At 40.5% G+C, this 23742-nt stretch overlaps 1 protein-coding gene across 1 annotated transcript; it reads left to right on the top strand.

The window, feature by feature from the left end:
- Window positions 1–4846: 4846 nt before the first annotated feature.
- Window positions 4847–15523, top strand: LOC107140248 (lysozyme-like protein 1). The gene is made up of 6 exons (XM_048809778.1): window positions 4847–4884; window positions 5867–5883; window positions 6659–6805; window positions 7271–7429; window positions 14743–14821; window positions 15454–15523. Exons 3-6 carry the CDS (start codon window positions 6667–6669, stop codon window positions 15521–15523), a joined length of 447 nt encoding a protein of 148 aa, XP_048665735.1. The 5' UTR covers window positions 4847–4884; window positions 5867–5883; window positions 6659–6666.
- The last annotated feature ends 8219 nt before the right edge of the window (window positions 15524–23742 follow it).

Here is a 23742-nt window from a genome sequence, read left to right as displayed (position 1 = left end):
TTTTGTCACTCAGACTCTCTCAGCTTTGGCCACCGGGAGTTCTTTCAGTTTGGCTCTTCTGTCCCTTTGTGTGTTGAACTATCCTACGACCACCTCCTTTTTCTCCTCTTTTTGAGCACTTCCTTGGTTTCTTTACACTAGCAAGAAGATCCAGGCTCATCTTAAATGTTTCCCTGCCTTATTCTTAAAATCAACTTTCCAAAGAGCCCTGGTTCCTTTTGTTGGAGAATGTTACTAGAATCACGTCCTGGGTGTTAAATGTACTCATTGCCACTGGGATGCCACTGAGTCTGGGTCATCTTAATAGTGTTAAGACAGAAAGATTATATACTAATCCACATATGCACAAATATCCATATTTTTCCTGTATCTATCCATTTGAACATAGGTAGATAAATTGATAGATTCGTAGTGATATCTCTGACTCTAACGCCACAGTACTCATCTTCCTTTTTTGGTTGTTTCTAATTTCTTTCTCTGACTGTGAAATCTGGCTCACATTATCTACAATGTATTTATTTAACCTTAGTTTACAAAAAAAAAAAATTCAAAATCACTAGCCTTTATCCCTGCAAGAAATACACTTACCCGCTGAAGTACAATATTTATATACAGATCATTTTTCAAAAATTACCTAGGGCTGGGCATGTGGCTCAGTGGTAGAGTACTTATATGGCATGCATGAAGCCCTGGGTTCAATCCCCAGCAAAAGAAAGAAAGACAGAAAGAAAGAAAGAAAGAAAGAAAGAAAGAAAGAAAGAAAGGAAGGAAGGAAGGAAGGAAGGAAGGAAGGAAGGAAGGAAGGAAGGAAGGAAAGAAAGAGGGAGGGAGGGAGGGAAGGAAGGAAGGAAGGAAAACCTAGATCATCAACTCTTCCCCCAACCTTCCCTTCAATGAGGCACACCATACATTTATAGAACAAGTAGATCTTCTTGGCACAGATTGAATTCCATCTTCAGGTCTCTTAGTGTTGCTGTTTAGGTATGAGGTGTATCTCAAAAGCTCATGTGTGAGATGATGCAATGAAGTGTAGAGGTAAAATGATTGGGCTATGAGAATTTTAAACTAATCAATATATTAATCCCCTGATAGGAATTAATTGGGTGGTGAGTGCAGGCAGGTAGAGTGGACCTACAGGAAGTGGATTCCTGGGGATGTGCCTTTGGGGTATATATTCTAACCTATCCTCTCTCTCTCTTCCTCTCTCTCTCTCTCTCTCTCTCTCTCTCTCTCTCTCTCCTTCCTGGTGCTACATCCTGAGCTGCTTTCCTCCTCCATAATATCCAATCTCATCTTGAGCCCAGAGCCATGGATTCAGCCAGCTATGGACTGAGACTTTTCAAACTATCAGCCCCCAAATAAACTTTTCCTCCTCTAAAATTGTTCTTGCCGGGTCTTTTTGTCAGAGCAATGAAAAAAAAACAAAACAAAACAAAAAAAAAAAACAACTAACTAAAACACCCAGCATCCTGGTTGATTAAAAAAAAATACATACAATGAAGTTTATTCTCTTGGCAAATGGTTCTACAGGTTTTGACACATTCACAAAGCCATGTACCCACTACCCAGTACCATAGAGAACAATTCCACTGACCTAACATTTCCCTTGTGTGGTCTTTTTGCATTCAAATCATTTGCTAACCCCCAACAACCACAGATCTATTTTCCATCACAGTAGTTTTGCCTTTTCCATATTGGCACGAAAATGGAATCATGATATCTCCAGGGTCCGGCTTCTTTCGTTGAGCAAAATGCATTTGAGATGTCCATGTTGTGAGAATCACTAGTTTGCTATTTTTATTGCTGAGTCGTATTCCATTGTATTCCAGAGTTTGTTTATATATTCCCATGCTAAAGAATATTTTTGTTGCCTCTGGATTTTAGTGATATTAACAAAGCTTGCCATAAACATTGGTTAACTTGTTTTTGTGTGAACATTAAATTTTCAGTTTACCTGGAGAGATGCCAGGAGTGTGGTTGCTGTTTGTATGATAAGTCTATGTCTGACTTGGTAAGAAACTGGCAAGCTATTTTCTAAAGTGGCTGTACCATTTTACATTCCCATCATTGATGAATGGATGCTCTTTCTGATCTCTGTTTTCATCAACATTTGGTATTATCAGTTTGATTAATTTTAGCAATTCTAATTGGTATTAAAATGGCAGCTTTAATTTATAATTTCTTAGTGACAATTGATGTTGCTCATCTCATCAGGATTATTTTCCATCTGTACTGCTTCTTTCGTGAAGTGTCTGTTCCCATGGTTTGCCAATTTATTTTATTGGGTTGTTTTTTTGCTTGTTAAAATTAAAATTAAATTCAAATTTCAAATTAAAATTTTAAGGTGTGTGTGTTTGTGTGTGTGTGTCCACATATACATATATTTTCTGGATTCAAGGCTTCCTTTAGACATGTGATGTATAAATATTTCCTTCAAACTGGCTGGTCTTTTGTTTTCCTAACATTGTCTTAAGGAGCAAGTTTATAATTTTGATCAAGTTCAATCTTTTATTTTTTCTTTATGTATTGTGCTTTTGTTATTATATCTAAAAATCCATTGCCAAACCCAATATCCTGCAGATTTTCTATGTTTACTTCTAGAAGTTTTGTAGTTTTGTTTTTTATATTTGGGCCTTTGATTAGTTTGAATTATTTTTGAAGTATGAGGTATGTGTCCTTTAATGTGTCTTTTATTTTTTAATATTTTTTAGTTGTAGATGAACATAATACCTTTATTTTATTTATTTATATGAGGTACTGAGGATCAAACCCAGTGCCTCACACATGCTAGGTGAGCACTTTACCACTGAGCCACAACCCCAGCCCCTTCAGTGTGTCTTTTTAAATTCTTGTTGCTTTTTGTTGTTGTTCTGCATACAGTCATTATTCCAGTGCCATTTATTGAACAAACTATCACTTTTCCATTTTTATAAAACTTCAGTAGATTACATGCCTGTGGATCTATTTCTGGCACTTGTTTCTGGTATCTCTATTCTGTTCCATTTATCTCTGTACCACTTTCCACAAATACCAACCTGTCTTGGTTATCACAGCTTTAGAGTGTCTTAAAATCAGGTAGGGTGAATTTTTCAATTTTGTGCTTTTTTAAGACTAGTTTTAACTATTCTTAACTCTTTGATTTCCATATATATTTTAGGATCATCTTTTTTTATATTTTAAAAACAATTTTCTGGGATTTTGACTCAAATTCCATTGGACTTATAGATCAAATCATAATAATGTTAAATGTTCAAATCCACGAACATTGTATTTCCATTTATTTAGATCTTTGTTGACTTTTCATCTGTTTTATAGTTTCCAGCATACAGATCCTACATGTTTAAATTTAAGTACTTGACTTTTATGTCTGAGTGTAATATTTTTTAAAAAATCTCAAATCTATTTTTATTGTTGATTTTTAAAGATATGAATGGTTTTTGCATGTTGACGTTGAATGCTTCAAACTTGCTAAACATGTGCTTTTGAAAAAGGCACCTATCTGTTCTTATTTTTTGACTGACTAGTTAAGTATCTATTTCAAAGCATTTTGAAAAAGGTGTTTGAAGAATAAGTCTATACATGTTAGCATGTTGCAGACATTTCACAGAAGACCCATAAATGTTTCCTATATAAAAGAAAAGATTCTCAGTCAACTTGAAATAAAGAAAGTAGAAATTAAAACCAGGCTGAGATACCATGCTTCATCTCTCAGATTGGTAATATTGAAATTGTCATTAACAGTGTGCCTGCCACATAGTGGTGAGAGAGATCTATCTCCCTAATATGAGCTCAGGTGGAAGAAATTTGGCAATATCTAAAAAAATTACACAATTGCTTTGACCCAGCAATTACATTTTTGGGAAATTTGTTTTACAGGCTCTAACAAAGGTACAAATAACATATCACAAGATTATTAATTATAATGTTTACAATAGGAGAATTAAATTTCATGTACCAATAAAAAGTGGCAATATTATGTTACATCTGCACAATGTAGACTTAAAAGTAAATTTTATCAAAATCTTTGCATTATTGGCTGATGTAATTAAAGAGAATAGAATGATTAGTTACGTGCAGCCAATAATCCTCTACTTAGATCTACATATCCCAATCAGAATTAATTCCAAATCTGGCATTAAATTTGAGCACAGAAGTGAAAGAACTATGAAACCAGCCCTTTAATAACTGATTAACAAAGTGTTACAACAAAGTTTTCAAAATATGAAAGCATGCTGATTCAATATTTTATTAACTGCAACTTAACTCTAGTGACGAAATTTTGTACTATTAATAAAATTTCAATGTTAATTTCACCTCTATCTCGTTTTTTCAAATTTTAGTTTTTTGTATATTTATAGTTTATATAGCAGGTTAATACAGAAGTGCAGATATGTGATTTATGATTTAGTACACACCTGCTGTTGGTACATGCTTTGCTTTCCTTTATTGATGAAATTTATGATATCCTTTGGAGACTACTACTTTAGATGCGAGCTCTCACTTGTATGGAAGGCCCTGGCCAAATTCTGTGTGAAGAGGACTTTTAAAGGGGAAGAAGAAAAAAGAGAGAATGTAGTTACATTGGCTTCAGAACACAAGAGTACATAGTGTTACAACCTTAAGTCCCTTAAGGTAGAATTCTAGAATCTCTAGGAGACAGGAAACAAAGAAGTTAAGAATTCTTCTTTCTCTAAGCCTCTAGAGAAAGGTCCTTGAGAGAGAAAAGGATCACTTTTACCTGGCAAGAATTAGAAATAGCTTCAGGGGATGCAGGAAGCTCATGTGAGCTGCCAATCACTGATTGAGTAAGTAGACTCCAGATTCTTCCACCAGATCACCTGAGAAATCAGTCGCTGGGGCAGGCACCAGGAATCTGCCTTTTCAAAAAGACCAAAATTACTCTGATGAAGTCACCTGTCCCAAAGAACAGCAATGGTAACCCTAACCTTGGCTTGAAGGATGTAGAACATTATGCTTGGGGCTACTGTGTGGATTGCTGTGGATTTTGATTTATTTAAGAACAGTAAAAGTCTAAGGCAGGAGATGGAAACTAACTTTATTTATACCCTCTACATCTAAACCACATTTAACTGCCCCTAATGTGGTGCTATAGACTAGTATATAGGAACTAGCACACTTTTTCTGTAAAGAGCCAGATAATAAATATTTTAGTCTTGGGGTCTAAATGGTCTCTGATAAACTATTTAACACTGTCATCGAAGTGCAAAAGCAGCCATAGACACTTTATTACCAAATGAGTGAAGCTAGGTTCCAATAAAACTTTGTTTGCCAAAGCAGGCCTGGTTTACTGAAAATTGCTACTCACAGTATATGTTACCTTATTGCTCAGCAACTTTAAAGCACATATTACATTTGTCTGGTTGGTCTTGCTTAAAATACTCATTCTTGTTTATAGCTTAGCTGCTCAACTGGGGAGACTAGTCCCAGTGATGGAGAAGTTTCTAGCCAAGTGCAGAAAATATTTCTAGATGAAAAGCTGCATGAATATCAAGGTAGTGTCCTAAGCAGTTAGCAGATATTTCGCTTCCCCATCGTTGCAGCAAGGTTGTTATATTGGGGGAAGACATGTTATTTCAAGGGAGGAAGATCTTGTTGAAAACTTGTAGCCAGCAACAGATGGAGCTCTTGGTCCTACTCCCATCTTAAATAAAGGGTCTCTTTATAGCCCTCCCATCCAACCAACACCTATCTCTCATGATCTATTGTCATCTCTCCCCACTTGTTCACCAGACATCAGAATTTTTTCTTTCTTTTTTTTTTTTTGTTTTTTGTTTTTTGTTTTGAGTACCAGGGATTGAACTCAGAGGGACTCGATCACTGAGCCACATCCCTAGCCCTATTTTGTATTTTATTAGAGACAGGGTCTCACTGAGTTGCTTCGCGCCTGGCTAAATTGCTGAGGCTGGCTTTGAACTCGAGATCCTCCTGCCTCAGCCTCCCAAGCCTCTGGGATTACACCTCACCCAGCAGACACCAGAATTTTTTGCAGACTCCACTGGGGCAGTAGTAAAGGAATGCCCCATCACCAACCAAAAAAGAAACATTATATTTGCAATAGAGGGCAAAAGACTGGCATTTTTGAAGCAGCACTTCCACATTTGGAAAGGCATCAAGCAAAGAGAATGGAATGAAGATAAGGTACTTGATCTTCTTCCTTCAGTAAATCCCAAATGATAAATCTAAAGGTTGTCCACACAGGCTCATGCCTATTTCATCTCTGGCTGCCATGGGGCATCTGTTTCTGCATATAAAGGGAATGCTTCACACTTTGTATTCTATGTTTTTCCTATTCATAGAAAATGGGAATCCTAGAAATGACCCCTGTGATTTCCACCCAATGTCAATGAAGGAGGGCTCATTTCTTTGCTTGTCAGATACTAGGAACACAGCATTGACCCGAAAGTAACTGCGCAGGAAAGCACAAGACCCTGCAATCCTATTCCTTCCCTGAATTTTCCTTCTTTCCCCTGGATGGAAGTTCTGAATGACTAAAAGTGAAAGGAGGTGCCTAGGTAGGACTGTTCATGGCCGTGGCTGCTAGATTTTGAAAGTTCCTGTTGGCGGCAGGTGGGATCTTATGATAAATCCAGATTGTCTGACTGGTTTCCTGATCTTTGACAGGTTCTGCCTCCAACAGCCTTGGGGATGAAGGCTGCTGGCATCTTGTCCCTGATTGGCTGTCTGGTCACAGTCACAGACTCCAAAATCTACACTCGCTGCAAACTGGCTAAAGTATTCGCGCGGGCCGGCCTGGACAATTACCAGGGCTTTAGCCTGGGAAACTGTGAGATTTCTTCATCCTTCTTCTCTTTCTATCCTTGACCTCTCTTCTGAGATGTTGCAGGTGCCATCCTCACTCCCTTCTGTTTACACCCAGGGTTTTCATGCTCTGCCCCTCCTGGAGGTGACAGCTAGGTCATCACAGATTCTTTGCTTGCTCTCCCGGCCTCCTCTCCTCCCTCCCCTCCCTGTTCCTGGAGGCCTGTATTTATAATGTCAGCAAGGGAAGGGGAAAATAATGCCGCCCCTGTTGGCACGGTGTGAGGAGGACCTGGGTTTGGGGATATGTTGGGCTCAGCCACTGACTGGGTGTGCAGCTTCAAGTGCAGTATCCCTGCACCCCCTGTGCCATTCATGTGACCCTCACATATACCCCCTGCCCTGCCTGTCCCCCAAGGTCTACTAGGAGGAGGTGATTAGATGCCGTTGCGTTCCCCTGACTGGCCTGTCTGGACATGTCTCCCCCCAGGGATCTGCATGGCGTACTATGAGAGCCGCTACAACACCACAGCTCAGACTGGCCTGGATGACGGCAGCATCGACTATGGCATTTTTCAGATAAATAGTTTCACGTGGTGCAGAGATGCAAAGCTGCAGGAGAAGAACCACTGTCATGTTGCCTGCTCAGGTACAGTTTTGGTTTTCCAAAAATATCCTCCTAGACAAAGGCAGGAAAGCTGATGGTAGAACAGCCACCCATTCTCCACTTTAACTAAAAATCTGGAGTTCAGATTTGCCAAGAGATCTGTTCTAGGCTGGTAAATTATTCACTAGTCCCCCAAGGTGTCACTTAAGACCCTGTGACCTACTGGTCCTAAGATGACTTATTCTTTCTAAGATACTTTTTTAAATAAGCCCTGCACAAAATCTGGGGAATGGACAGACTACAGTTCTGCCATTTCCTATACAAAGACATCTTATATTTTGGGTACGAAAGAGAAAGGTCTTTGCCAGCTCCTTTCATGAACAATTCTCCCAAAGAAGGCAGTTTGAGCTTCTTTGTGTGGAAGGAAACAAATGAACGCTCTCTACATTTCTTAAACAACGGAACTTAAACCAGAATTCACTTCTGACTCTTCTGCTTCAGTCCATCAGGAAACTTGTGTGTACAGCGTTGAAGATGTTAAGATGCTTTGGGCACGAGTCCTGCTTTACAAAAGCTTTAGGCAATGAGAAAAGAGAATGTGTGCTTACACGGGGTTAAAGAAATGACTGTAAACAGGTGTGGATTGATTGCTGTAGGCTTCACCGGAAAGTGATATTGAGAAAATCATGGAAGGTTCTGGAGACAAAATGTTATCTGACCTGGAACTGGAAGAAAGACAAGAGTTGGGTGTTCAGAGTTAGAAAAGAGTCCTTTTAGGCAAAGGGAAAAACCAAATGAAAAGAGCAACATGTGGGAAGGGCTGGGGTATGGTCTGGAGTCGTGCGACATTCTCCTCAACTGGAATAAAGGGAATGTAGAAGAGGATTCCAGGAAGAATGGTTGGAAATGCTACCTGATCGATCGTGTAGGGCACTGAAAGCCGGGCTGAGGAGCTTGTACTTACTTCTTCCAGCAATAGGAAGCAGTAGAGATTAGACAAGGAAGCCCTGCCTAAGAGAGATTCATCTGCCTACAAGGGCATAAGATAGATTAAAGAAGAAGCCAGCGAAATGGCACTGCAATTGGAAGATGGTCATGGCTGGGAGGGTGGAAAGGAAGGGCCAAATATAAGAGCCACTGAAGAGGCAGAAAGTTCAGAGGATGATGTTCTTGCTTACTCTCTCACTACAATGGGAGCCCCATGGGGGCAAGGAGTTGTGTCTATTTCATTCACTGATACATCCTCACGGCCTACAATGGTGGTTGGCCATTATAGGTGCTCAATAAATATTTATGTGAATAAAGAATGCGGAACAATGGTAAAGTCAGAGAGTCATAAAATATTCTATGCAAATTCTTTGGGAACGGGAAATGAACTGTATTTTAATTTCTCTTTGCCAAATATAAGATCATTAGTTCATGTGTTTGAATGTATGAATGATTGAACAATACATTAATTTATCTAGGAAATTGTTCCTACTCCTACATTAATACAGAATGCTCATGACCTCCTGAGGCAGATCATAAGAGTATTGATCAAGCCTTAATTAGAATATTTGTTTTGGGAGCCAAAATCTATCTCCTCGTCACTTTCTTCCTTTAAATCTCAGTTTTTCCTTCTGGATTTAGTCAAAACAAATTTGCTCCTTTTTATGCATGGAAACTTTATGAAGCATCTGCAAAGGCTGGGATCTCCAGTTTCTAGTCTGCTGAACAAAAGGTGTCTTCCTACTGGGTGACTTTTCATCCCTTCTCTGTTGGGTCAATCTCATTAGCATAGACATTGCCAGCAGGCACTTGCAAATTAAAAATGGTGACTAGACAAGTGGGATTTCATTTTATTTGTCACATATTTACCACCTCCAACTCTGCTAATTCCTGTGGTGGATTCATTTGGTCAGGTAGTTCAGTGATTTCATTTTCTTTCAGCCTAAAGATTTTCCTTTAGCTATTTGGTTGTCATTACTGGTAAGTTCTCTTTCAGCTTTTGCTGCCTGAAAATGTCTCTATTTTAGTTTCATTCTCGAAGGTCTTTTTTACATATGTAAAAATTAATATGTATAAATTCTATGCTGATAGGCTTTATTTTCTGCTCAAGTTGTTACAGATGTCCCATTGTTCTTGGCTTGCCTGGTTAACGACAGGGAATCAGTTTTGTTTTGTTTTGTTTTTTGGTACTGGGCATTGACCCAGGGGTGCTTAACCACTGAGCCACATCCCCAGCCTTTTTTATTTTGTTTTGTTTTGAGACAGCCCAGCTGATTTTTATTTTGATAAGCCCTTAAACTTCACTAGAGAAATCCTAGAGTAGTCTTCACAGTATGGATAGTTAGCTCCTACTACCAAAAACATAGCTCTCTGAGTGTGTCTTTTTTGCGTGCTCTAAGGGTCTCCTCCCTCTAGCTCCTCAGAAATCAAACGTCCCCCAGTCCCATGTGAGAGCTCTGTCAATTGTCCAGCTCCCGTCCTTGGGCTCTGCCTAGGCTCATGGAGCCTTACCCCCACATACCCCAGTGAGCCTTCCGCCAAAGGCTCAGTGGTACCCCTGCCAGGTTTCCCATGCTCTTCTTTGGAGTAGCTTTGTAAAGATCTTCTTCTCCACAAATCTCAGCCGCCATGGCCTCTGACCTCTGTTTCCACCTAGTTTGCCCTCCCCTGCCTGGGTCTACCTCCTGGGTCTCCTCAGAGCAGCAAGTCCTGGCAAACCCAAGAGTCACCTCATTTGTTTTTTCTCTCTCAAGGACCATGGCTCTGCACTGTCAGTTGTTCAATATCTAAAAATATTCTTTTCATAGATTTTTTTTTCCAGTTTTCTAGCTGTGTCCAGAGGGGAGGAAGATCAGTTACTCCATCATGGACATGGTTGACTTTACACGCAGTTTACTAATTTATCATTGGTTCAGGGTAATTCCAAATGAAGGAAGCTTGGAGAAAATGTTTATCTGCAAGATGATCTTTGCTAGATGGTCTTCTTTATTACCTATCATCTGCAAGGTGCTCTTTGGTTCTAGGGAATTAAAGTGTTGGATCGTTGAGAACAAGTTAGCATTAGGGTAAGTTTATAAGAAATGGCAGCATCAATGTATGGATAGTATATAAGCACCTCATGCCCATTCCTGAAATTATATATCTTCCCTTTCTAAATTGTATTCCTAAAATTCCTGTTACCTTCTTTAAACTGCTTAGCCAGATATTTAAAAGCTGTGTTTGCTATGGTTTGAATGTGTTTCCCAAATGTTCACGTAATTCATATATGAGTGGTCTTTGGAGATGGAGCCTTTGGGAGATAATTAAAATTAGAAGAGGTCATGAGGACAGGGTACCCATAATGGCATTAACATCTTCATAAGAAGAGACAAAGGGATCCTAGCTGACATGCTGGCTCTGTCTCACCATGTAATGCCCTCCTCCTCATTATAATACAGTAGGAAGACCCTCACATGATGCTGCGCAGATACCAGCACCTTTTTCTTGGATTCCCCAGCCTCCAGAACCATGAGACAAATAAACTTCTATTCTTTATAATTACTTGGTCTCAGGTGTTTGGTTATAGTCCCAGAAGACAGACTAAGCCAATATTCATATGTATAAATTAAACACGTACACATACATATGTACACACACATAAATATATGTACACACAGTTTACAAAATTCCTGGCCTAATGGCAATCTTTATTTTCTCCAAACAGCCACAGGCCTTGTTAAAATAAGAGGTATTTAGAAAAAAGAAGGAGATTACTGACTCATCTATCTAATCTAATCCACTTACCTTAATCTTATTTCTTATCAGTATGGTGTAAGAGTTGACCTTTGTGACTTTTGAGAGGAGAAAGAGCTGTAAATCATGGGCAGGGTAACTATATTTTGGTTGGGAGGTAAGACGATGCTGGGGAGAGACAGATTTTGAAATAGAACTAAGTTAACTGAAAAAAGAAATAAAAGTAGTTCTTTTTTAATAGATTGTTGCTGTTTTCTGTTGTTAGATGTGGGAGAATAAACCATTCTCTCTAATACTGCTTAGCTTTCCAGCAGAACCCTTTCTTTATTCATCTTTGACTAGGCAGAATTGTCTATTTAAAGTAAATTGAGCAGAAACAATTACTGGCATGAATCCTTATAAAAACCTGCTGTCTGAGCTCATTTCTGCCCCTCTGCTGCCCCTCTGTGGCAATTTCATTGTGTTTTAACATCTCAGCACTGTGTTGGGTTCATTTCCTTCCTGGTTTCCATCTTCTTAATACACTTTCCTAAGAAAATTCAGTCAAACCTCAGTAGCATTTTTAAACCATCTCATTTGCATAATGAAATGCTATAACAAAGTTGGACACTGAAAAAAAAAAAAAAACCTTCACACTGTGGTGTTCTCCTCCTGGGTCTGCATCCCCGCAGCCGCCCATGAATCCTTACAGGGCGTCTCCAGCCAAGCAAACTGCCTTGCCCCAAGTCCAAACCCTGGGATGTGCTCCAGTCCTGGAATATCAGAATACAATCTGCTGCTTCTTCACTGACTATAATCCGTGTCCTTTCCACTCCTTGAGATCTCACTGATCCTCCTTTTCCTAGGACTTATGCCCAACCATTTCTAAACACAAGCTACAGTATCTCGGCACCTGTCAGGTGCTAATGCATGCAAAATACAGTACTTCTAAGTAATCTGAATTGTATCCCATGCCAAACAAATTTGAATCTGCTTATAGGTAAATAAAAATGTTTATAATATTATTAACTTCCTTAACTTAACTTATAGTATCCTATATGCAGGAACCCTTGTTTAACTAAACCAGTATGCCCAAGGAAAAAAATCCCACTTTTAACTAAGTTCACAGAATAATTTGGTATTGCAGTGCTCTAGTGAAATGAAAAAAAATTTAGGCTGGTGTTATTCTTCTTTGAGGTTTTTCTTTTGGGGAGGACAATAAGAATAAGGCATTTCTATTGTAAAAATCTTTTAGAAAATACACAGCAAAGATTTAAGAGGATTAATGATCTCATAAGAGCTAATCTTTAAAATACTGTAAATTTATGACTATCTTTTTTTTTTCCTAAACCAGTGCTTTCCACTATCATTTTCTGTAATGATGGCAGTATTCTCCATCTGCACTATCCAATATGAGTCACTAGCTATGAGTGGCTGTAAAGCAACTGAAATGTGTAGAAACAGCAACTGAGGAAATAGCATTTTAATTGTACTTAAGGTTAATTAAATTTACTATGTATTACTTTAAAATTTACTTCCAGATTTATTGAGGAATAATTGACATTACATATTTCTATCTATTTAATGTATACAGTGTGATAGTTTGGTGTATGTGTATATTGTGAAATGGTTACTAAAATCAATTAACATATGCATCGCTGCCCATAGTTACCCTGTATGTGTGTGTGTGTGTGTGTGTGATAATATTTAAGATCTCTCGCCACTTCAAGTATACAGTACATGCAGTATTATTAACCACAGTCCTCACCGCTGCACATTAGATCCCCAGAGCTGATTCACCTTATAATTTACAGTTGGTAACTTTGAACCATCAATGCATTTCCCCCAATCCTAGCCCCTGGCAACCTCTGTTCTATTCTTTGCTTCTATAAGTTCAACTTTTTGGATTACACTTACAAGTGAGGTCACCAGTATTTTTCTCTCTGTGCCTCACTTCTTTCACTTAGTGTAATGTCCTCCAGATTCATTCATGTTGTCATATATGTCAGGATTTCCTTCTTTTCATGGCTGCATAAGATTCCAGTATATACCCTATTTTCTTTATCCTTTTATCTGTTAATGGAAATAAGTTAAATTTAAACAGTCAGATGTGGTTGTGGCTAACATATTAGGTAGTGTAACTCTCAACAAATATTATTATAGTACTGGAAATTTAATGTTACCTTGGGAACATTTCCCCTCTATTAGGAACCATCCTGTGAACACATGATTTTGATCATTCCTTATTTCATTATATGAAGTAATTTTTATTAATTTCAACTACCTTAGTATGAGGTAATTAGATGTTTCCATCCGAACTTTTATAAATAAAATGACAGCAAACCACTTTGAAAACAAATCTTAGAGTCCCCATTTTCTTAGGATTGATTCAAGAAAAGACATTAGTAGGTTAAAGGATAGGACCTCTTTGAGGCTCTCTACTATGCTACTCTGTTGCTTTTTCTGAAGAGCTGGACCCATCATCTTCTCACCAGCAAGGACTCTGGAGTGCCTTTCTCATTGCGCCCTTGTCAACATTAATCATTATCTAGTTCTCTTTAAAAAAAAAAAAAAACTTTGCTTAATTGATAAATTAAAATGATATCGAGTTGGATTTTGGATTTTTCTGTTCTTGATGGGCAGTCATGGTGGTCCTAACAATGGTCCCACTGTAAGGAAAGACATATTGCCCCAGCTGCATTTGTGTGATGAGCAGACAGTCCACCTACTACCTTCTTTGGGGTCTGCTTTAGCTGCAGAGGGCTCCCTCAACTAAGGTGAGAGCGCACACTGGGACTGAGGGAGGCAGAGGGATCGACACAGACTTTTGGGTCCCACATGAGCAACTCAGATGGGCAATATTCACACCAGGGCTCCTGGCCAGGTGCCCTTTAGCTTCACTGATTTCCTACCACAAGTGGACCTATCCCCCTGCCTGGCCCTGCTTCCTCTTTTTTTTTTTTTAACAGGTGTGAATATCTAATAAATATTTTGCACCCCCATCCCAGCCTCTGCCCCTGGAGAATCCAGCTTCCAACAGATGTGATGAGGAACTTTTTACATTTATTTGACTTTTTCTGTCATATTTGTGTTGAGGATTTTGAGACCCTTTCCAGGCAAGGAGGAATGATACTGAATTCAATGCATACATGTCTGTTGAAAGATTTGTTTGATTTGAAGCAATGGAAAAAGCAATAAAGATTGGAGCATTTGGTTTAAAACTTCAACTTTCCTGCACGTTGGAGACACCTTGAAAAAAATCTACATGGCAATAGATAAAAGTTTAATTTTTAACTATAAAGAGTTCTTAGATGTCAGACTAACTTGAATAGAGAAAAATGTGATACTGTCCCCTCTTACTTGTGTGTTTCATTAAGATGCAAAAACCATTCTCTTGTTTTGTTGTCTCTAAAGCATTTCCCCAAAATCCTTCTGAAGTTTTAGGCAACCCAAGATGGGTATGGTCTTGTGTTGGAGGTGGGAGGTTGTGTATTTCATCGGTGAAGAAGCAGAACATTAACATGGCTCTGTAGCTGAAGCCATAGCTCTTCCAACCCTCTAGTTCCAAAAACAATGAGGAACATGAAGAAAACCTGATGTAAAGTCCCCCTCCAAAAAATTGTCTCAGCTGACTCTTATATCTCCTCTTTTTGCAGCCTTAATCACTGACGACCTCACAGATGCAATTATCTGTGCCAAGAAAATTGCTAAAGAGACTCAAGGGATGGACTATTGGTAAGAGCCTTTCCCTAGGAAATTTGGGCTTCCCTGGAAAAACCTGTAGTATGTCTGTTCATCATGACTGTGGTGGGCTTTGCTAACCCGCCTCTGCAGCATGGTCCGACACTGTTAAGTGACTCTTCTCCATCAGTGTGTGGCTGGGTGTTCAGAGAACACAGTAGCAGGGACGAGCGCGGGAAGGAGAGATCCACTGAGCCAGGGAAGCTTGCATTTTTACATGAAGATGTCCCAAATAGTGGAGAAGGAGATAATTTCTAATGTGAACCAGGAAGGCTCACCCGGTCAACACAGCCGGGGAGAGGGAGCTTGATTTTTCTCTAGATTTGGATAAGATTTTGGAGGGCTAAAGTAACATTTTACAGGAATTGAGTATGAGCATCAATGAGACAACGGCTCTTGCATGTCTCTTACATGATAACTCAGCAGAAAACTTCTTCCCTAGGGTTAAACATGAGCCATGTGCTCAGGTAGGGCTCGCTGTCATCACTGAGGAATGTTTCCAGTGAACATTGCTCATCAGGCCACCCACTTGGGGAGTCCAAGTTTCTCTATGGAGTTTTAGTATAAGAATACTTGGGTTGTCACATTTCTTTCTGTTGTTCCTGCTTCCCCCCCCCCCTCCTTAGGCAAGGCTGGAAGAAACACTGTGAGGGCAGAGAACTATCTGAGTGGAAAAAAGGATGTGAGGTTTTCTGAACCAGAACCGGACCAGGATGCGTTGCACAGACACCCCGGATTTGTAATGAATGTCAAACTTCTCCTGTCATCTTGTTTCTTTTCCTCCCCAAATTCATTCTCAAAGTTGGAGAGGGAAAACTAAGCTCTATTTTAAGAAAAATAAATATTTCCATTTAAATGTCTTCACTTCACCTTGACTTGGTTTCAATGATGTTGTAAGAGCACAACGTTGAGACTTGAAGAATCACTCGTGGAATGTTCCAGTCCTAGAAGGAATAAGATTTCCCCTTTCCACATAAGCAGGCCTGGTTCCTAAGGCTCTGAAATGGCTGTTCATTCAAAAATGAGACTTTGGAACCAAGGAAAGCTCTTGGTGAGCAACTTTAAGAGGCCTGTGGGCTACAGTTTGCCAAGCTATATTCCATACAGCCATTCCTTCCTAGTCCTGGATACACAGTACATCCCAGCTCAATGCTGCCAGAGAGAGTATTTCTGCTTCCTCAGGGAAGTCCTGATGGAAACTCTAATGGGACCAAACAGATGAAATAGCGCTGTTAACCCAGCATCCAGAGACTTCCCCATGTGATCCCAGCATCCATTTCAATTACACTGTCAAGTTCAAAAACCACTTAGGCATTCCCATGACAAAATTATTTTCAGCCTTAAACCTGAAGGTTTTTATTAGTTAGGCCAGGAATCTGCTCTCTGATTACATCTAGCAGTGGGCTGAGCATCTCAGACCCCAAAGAGATATTCTCAAGATGTCTTTTGCTATACTCATGGATGACTCCTTCCAATGGTCCACATGGTAAGGTGGCTCTGCTCCCGGGTTTTCTCTTGTCCAGTTTTCTCTGTCCATATGTCTCTGGCCTAGGGCAGAGTTGCTTGAAGCTAGCTTATTCTAAATTGAGGTGAAAATAGTAGGCTCACATTGAATGGAATCAGACCTAGAGAATATACTAAATTGAGGTTTGTTAGAGAAATGGCTACACCAACAAATAAGCTTATCACTTAGAAGTCCCCACTGATCAGAGATGGAGACCGTGATAGCACCAAAATGACCTTTCCACACACGCTTGTTGACAACTGCCCAGGTTTTACTGTGGGTTCACTTCATGCCCACCGGCTTTACTTGCATGCATAGACTTTAAAAAATCTTAACTGACACTTGTCAAAAAATAAACAAATAGTACATTAAAATCATATAATCCTCCAGCAATTTAACAGGCATTATGAACCATGGGGGAAAGCTTTTGAAGCTCATATAAGAATTGAAAAATAATTCTATAAGATGACTAGGAAAAAAATTTGAAAAATATAGAATCCATTAAGCTACACTAAGTCAATAATCTGTGCTTGCAGAAGCCCATAAATATGCATTTTTCACTATTATTGTCCAGTCATCCATCTGTCTCGCGGTCCCCATTCTTAGCCAAACCTCCTGCTTCATTAAAACTGATGGCACCAAGTTAATGAGTGGGGTTGGCAGGGGCCTGGTGCCGGCCATTCAAAGACTAGGGGAAAGATTAAAAACAACAACAACAACAAAAAAAAAAAAAAAAACCCAGAAGCCCAACTCCAAAAAATTCAAGATAATGGGAAGTTGGCTGACCCTACAATTTGACTGATCCATCTTTTAGCAAAATTCATAAAATTTCTAAGCAGGCAACCCTACTATTTGCTTTCCCAAATGTTTTATTTATTCAGTGTATCTATAAATAGTAAGAATTAAAAATGCATTTTCCTGGATAATTTTCCACAATTAATGTCCTCAGAAATTCAAGAGGGAAAGATCACTTCTATCTCTGGGTTATCATTATTTAACAAAAGTGCATTAAAATGATGAGCCACATCTATTTCCCTCATTGTAGTTTCCAAGACATTTGGAAATAGATTTTTATTTTCTCCTCACAACTACTTCATCAGCTGGTTAATTTGTTAATCGGACAGTTGAGTATTTGGGTGCAGACAGCTGGATATTTGGGTGCAGGGAGCAACTTATTTTGGTGTGTCCTTTCTTTGGGGACTCAGCTGCCTGACTCTTGGAGCCCTCCTCCTGCAGCATCTTTGTCCCTCCATATCCCAACTTGTTCTTTCTCATTCCTTAACACTCTCTGGTCCAATCTGCCATTTTCCTTGATGCGTCCTAAACCCAATACACCATTTCCCCCTGGGTAGCTTTGTTTCAGGTTTTTTCCAAGGTTGGAAACTTGTGACACTTCCCTGTGGCCTAATCAAGCTCAGCCCAGTCACGTGAAGCTCTCTGCTCCTCTAACTCCAGTAGATCTTTCCTCTGAACTCATGGCTTGTATGTTCTTTAGGATTAGGTCAATCAGGATTAGTGTTCTCAGTCTGAAAGCTCCTTGAGGTCTAGTCTATAAACCACATCTTTTAGTTTTGCATTTTTTTTTTTTTTTGGTATCAGGGTTTGAGCCCAGGGGTGCTCAACCATTGAGACACATCCCCAGCCCTTTTAAAATATATTTTATTTAGGGACAAGGTCTAGCTAGGTTGCTGAGGCTGACTATGAACTTGTGATCCTCCTGCCTCATCCCCCCAAGCCACTGGGAGCACAGGCACATGCCACCCTTTCGTAATTTTCCATAACCCCTTTTGCAATGCTAAGCACTTAATAGTTACATTCAGAAAGATTGGCTGTTAATTGCTGGGACCACTGGACACGTGGAATCTTTGAAGAAGTGTGAATAACATTTTGTATTTAGGACATTTTTGTTTTCAAAATACTCTTTGTAATAATCTTGAATAACATAATTTTTATTTTATACAGGTCACTGAGATACAAAAAGGGTAACTATTTCCCCCAAGGGTCATAGTATACCGATGGGAGTCTAAGAAAACTCTGCTGCCCAAAAGGAATCTTCAGAATTCAGGGGAAGAAGGTGACTTTAGTTTCTTTGAGGACAGGGAGTGACAGAAACCCTCAGCTGTATTCCATACATCTATTTCCTTGGCACAAATCCCAAAAGATCTATGGGGACAGTTTAATATCTTCAAGATGAATTAAAAACAAAGACTTCATTAGGAAGCTTAGACATTTCCTCTGTGTTCCCAAAATGGAAGAAAAATCATCTAGATTTCCAAAACTTGAAATTCACAATAAAATATGTTACATTTTCCAATTAGAAAAAAAAAATCACATTTTAAACATAAGATGTTTTAAATGTGAATATAATTTCTTCCATTGTAGGACAATTGGCCACTACAAACCCACTCCCTTTTCTTCTTCATATTGGGACCTCCAGGACCTGCGAGCCCTCTGCAGTGCCTCTGTATTGAAGAGCGTACATCATTTGAGGAGGCAGAGTGCTGCATGTCTTCCACGGCTCAGCATGGAGCCTCAAGCGGCCCTTTATATGCAACGATGTCACAAAAATTCATTCAGCCAGTTGGCAAGAGTGGCTGCCTGAGAAAGCTTCAGATTCTGATCAGGGAGGAATCCTGCATAGAGCAGAAGCATATTGTTTTAATCAGCTTTTTTATTGCTGTGACCAAAAGAACTTACAAGAACAATTAGAGGAGGAAAAGTTTATTTTGGAGCTCACAGCATCAGAGGTCTCAATCCATAGACAGCTGACTCCATTCTTTGGGGCCTGAGATGAGGCAGAACATCATGGCACATGAAGGATGTAGCAGAAGAAAATATTGGGGACATGGCATCCAGGAAGCAGAGAGAGAGAGAGAGACACTCCACTCACTGTGTACAAAATATATATATCCCAAAGCCATGCCTCCACTGACCCACCTCCTCCACTCACACCCAACCTAGCTATAATTACCATCTAGTTAATCGATATCAGGGGATAAATTCACTTATTGCATTAAGGCTCTCATAATCCAATCATTTTACCTCTAAACTTTCTTGTATTATCTCATTTGTGAGCTTTCAGGGGACACTTAATATCTGAACCATAACACATATAGACCACAATGGAACTCCCTTAGAAATAGGGCATGAGTCAACTTCAGGTTACTATAATGAAATACCTGAGGCAATTAACTTATCACGAGAAAATGTTTCTTTTGATTCGTTGTTCTGGAGGTTGTAGTCCAAGATCAGACCTCTGTTGCTTTGGGCCTCTAGAGAGGGTGGCACTTCAAGGTGGGAGCAAATGGAGAAGAAAAACTCCTTAATTCTCATAAGCCAGGAGTCAAAAAAGAGAGACAGAAAGGGTCTGGGATCCCCCAGTCCCTGTCCGTGGCCTGCCCACACTGATCTAAGAACCTCCCACTAGGCTCCACTGCCTAATGGTCCACAGCACCTCCCAACACCTCTGGGAACTAGGTCTTTAGCACATTGTTGTGAGGGGGCAAAATTGCGACATATACAGTCGAGGGGAGAAATAAAGAATGTCCATGTGCTTCTGCCCCTTTCAATGCTTTATTCACTCAAATTACTCAATACAATTTCTATAGGTTTTTAATCAAGAAAACGACAATCCTTAATGCTGGGCACTGCAATAGACATAATCAATTCACAGCAAACAATTCTAGGTTAATTCTAAGCACTGCAAACAAACTTAATCAGGACAGGCTAGTGACAGACCTTCCCTCTGCATGCTAATTTCAAAAGTCTTAAGTCTTAGGCTTTGAGTCCAGCAGACGCACACTCACTCAGACCGTAGTGACCAGGTCTGGAACCAAGGGAGGCTTTTCCTGGCGTGGAGTGGATGACCAGTTGAGGAGAGGGTCGTAGGGAGGAGTTGCGGCTCTCACCAAGGTCCAGGCGAGGCGGTAGGATTTGAGAGAGGTGAGGATCATGCAGAGGACCAGGAATGATGACAAGTGATGGGATGTCAGGTCTTCATCAGGCTCTCCAGCTCGAGTGTATCCTTGTTTCGTCTGGCTGAATCCCTGTTCATTTACTCTACCATTTATACTAAATTTGGGGGCTTTTGATCTCCCTTTCAATCCTTATCAGCTACCACCGATTTCTCAGTGACATCATTTACCCTGGGGTCAGAAACATCTGGTCTGTGGTCTCTACCCTGATCTTCTCCCCTTTCCCTGTTTATCAGGGTGAGGGGAAGTGACTTGTTTAAGGCCACACTGGAGGGCCCTGTGGGTGTGCCTGGTGAGACTGCAGGTTTCAACTGGAGTTTCTAAAATGGCATTGCTTAGGCTCAGGCCTAAGGCCATCCCAACACACATGGACCTTTGGGGAACATTACAGCAACAGCAAGAGAGAGAGGAAAAGGAGGTCAGAAGGCCACAGAGTCACCGGAGAGCAGAAAGGACAGGAATGACCATGTGCTTCCTCATGCGAGGCTTTGACAACACCCAACGTGACCCACAGGAAGCTCGGTCCTCAGCGGTGGCCTTTCCCTTTCTTTTGCTTTAGTCACCTCCCCAGTTAGGCCCTGAGTATGACAATGACCCTTACATGCTGTGGAACATGCAGAAAATATTTTTCAAAACTTAAAAATGAAGTAGTCTCACCACTAACTACTGTTAATATTTTGATTTTTTTCTTTCATTTTTTCCTATTTTGTGTAAAACATGAGAAACAGAGTATTTGATTTTACATCGTGCTCATTTCACTTTATATAGGACAAAAGTTTCATCACATTAATACTTTCCCAAATACGATGTATAAGAAGACCATGATAGTTACTATGCTGTCCCAGAATTTATTTCCTCTTTTTCTTGTTATTCCATATTTGGGTTCACTGAGAGCATTTTCAGATCTAAAACTCTGAGCCAATTTTTTGCAAAGGCCCTTTCTCTTCTCATGACTTATTCTGCTCCAAACCTCATCAAAAGTCCTCAATATGTATTCTTTATGTGTCCTATCATTCCATGGATTTCTTGACACTTTGGAGATGACCTGAATTGAGACTAGAAGTGGGATGTTGAGGCCAAACGATGAGGATCCATTATCTATTATTGGTTGGTATTGAGAGGGGAAAAAAATGGTAATATACTGACAAATCCAGACTTCATACCATGACTGTAGGTCCTCCATCTCTGTTCATAAAGCAAAGCCAATAGCCAGAGCAAGGAGGAGAGCATCCTGAAGATCTAACCAGAGCCTGGTAAAGGCTAATCCCTCTGTGACATATCCTTTGAATCACAGACAAGATATTGAACATCTCTGTTTCTCCTCTTGTAAACTCCAGCAGCTTGGGAGGCTGAGGCAAGAGGATCATGAGTTCAGAGCCAGCCTCAGCAACAGCAAGGCGCTAAGCAACTCAGTGAGACCCTGTCTCTAAATAAAATACAAAATAGGGCTAGGGATGTGGCTCAATGGTTGAGTGCCCCTGAATTCAATCCACAGTACCCTCCCTCCCCCCAAAAAATGGTAGCAATATGTGCCGCACAGTTATGGTAAGGACTAGCAACAATATCAGAAGCACACAGCACAAACCAGGCTTTTAATAACAGCTACTGGTTATATTCTACGTCTCTATTTTTCTTTCTCTAGTATGTTCTAACAGGTGACTTCTCACAGCTATTGTAGACACAAAACAAGATGAACCACATTTTGTGTGAAATAATGACACATTCTACAGGGAAAGAGGCAGATCGTGGCAGAAAGAAACGCCACATGAAACTGTGGCTAAGTTTATTTTAATAGATAGCTGTGGCTGAGATTCCAAAGTTATAGGGTAAAAAGTTAAAATCCTGGCTAGATTTCCCTGCCTGCTCCCTACCACACCCCCACTGGCAACATAATTCTTGGTGAGGAAGAAAAAAATAAATCTATAGTTACCTTGAAAAGCATTCATGCAAAAATAAAGGCCAGATTCATAAGTAATCTGACTTCTGCATCACTTTTCAAAACAGTATCCTGTTACTAGCTAAAGCAAACAGAGTGGTTTCAACCCCAGGAACTGACAGGCAGTGCAAAAGGGCAGATTGGAAAAGATTAAATATTTGTGCAAAAACCCATGTACCTCCCCTCCCACCTCCCTCAACCCTTCGCAAAGGGCCGCCTTAGTCCCCAATAAAAAGAAAGGGGAGGCAGGAGAAAGAGATGCCGGAGCTGAGGGGAAAGCCTTATCTTTCCAAAAGAAAGACTGTTTGGGGATGGAGGAAACGGAGAAGGGGAGAGAACAGGATGGAGTGGTGGTGGGGGTGTGGGGGATGGGCCTCACATGTAGGGGGCTCTGGTCACTGCAGGGCTGGTGAGTGCTGAGGCTGCACTTTTGACCTGTGCAGTGGAGCCAGGCCACGTGGCCTCAGGGGCAGACAGAAACAGGTTGACAGGAGCTTTGAAGTTGCCAGACTGTGATGGCAGAGAGGCCAGAAAGGCACACCCTCAGAGCCCAGAGCTGCAGCCATCCTTTGTAGGCGGAGGAAGAAGAAGGGGAGGAGGGGGAAGCAAGGGAGAGCTGGGGTGGAGGCCAGGGAAGTGGGTACTGTGCACATCAGCAGCCCAAAGGCCTGCCAATGAGTGCCAAAGAAGTACTTGAGAAAAGGGAGATTTGGGAAAATTGCTAAAAATTGCAGTCTTAACTCTGCTGACAGCCTATCAAAACTAGTTTCTGCCTCTGAGATATTTTGGTGGCTGCCAGGAACTTGGACTTTAAAAGAGGAAAAATAGGAAAATGGGGGTGTGGGGGTTGGAGGGAGGGTGAGGACCTCCTACTAGAGAGCAATCCAAGCAGGCAGCAGAGATTGCTGATAAGATGAGAATCTTTGAGGAACTCAGATTTTTCTGTGGACTTTGGAGCCGCTCAGGGCCCACCGTGAAGACTAGCAGGGGTGCTTCATAGAAAACCACCCCTGGGCCCTTTGAACACAGCTCATATTCAATCCTTTACACATTTGAGGAGGAAGAGGGACTCACAGCCTGCAGTCCTGTGGACAGTTCAGGGAGATGGCAGACCTGTGGTTCTCAGGGCTAGCTGCACAGAACAGTCAGAGGGAGCTTTTCAAAACTGCTAATGCCTGGCCTAGCTCTCTTGATTTAATCAGGCTCCCTGAAGGTGGGACCCTGATGGGGGTGTTTTCTTTTATAATTTCACAATTAATTCTAAGATGAAGCCAGGGCCATAAACCCTAAGCAAGAGACTTAAAGGGGCCCTTGTGGGGTAAGCATTCATTGGGTCTTACCCCTGGTAAAAGAGTATCAATATGTCCATCTGTGGCTCAAGCTAGATCCCAAGTTCTCAAGAAGTCATTCATTCCTCTTGATGGCTTAGATCAAATCTCAAGGATCTAAGGAGTTGAACCTTGTCATCAAAGCAGAGAGGGGAGGGACAAAAGGAATTTAG

Source organism: Marmota marmota, unplaced genomic scaffold (assembly GCF_001458135.2).
Source record: "Marmota marmota marmota unplaced genomic scaffold, marMar, whole genome shotgun sequence".
In the NCBI taxonomy this organism is placed as follows: Eukaryota; Metazoa; Chordata; class Mammalia; order Rodentia; family Sciuridae; genus Marmota; species Marmota marmota.
The sequence above is the reverse complement of the archived record's forward strand: the minus strand, read 5'-3'. Positions and strand labels throughout refer to the sequence as shown.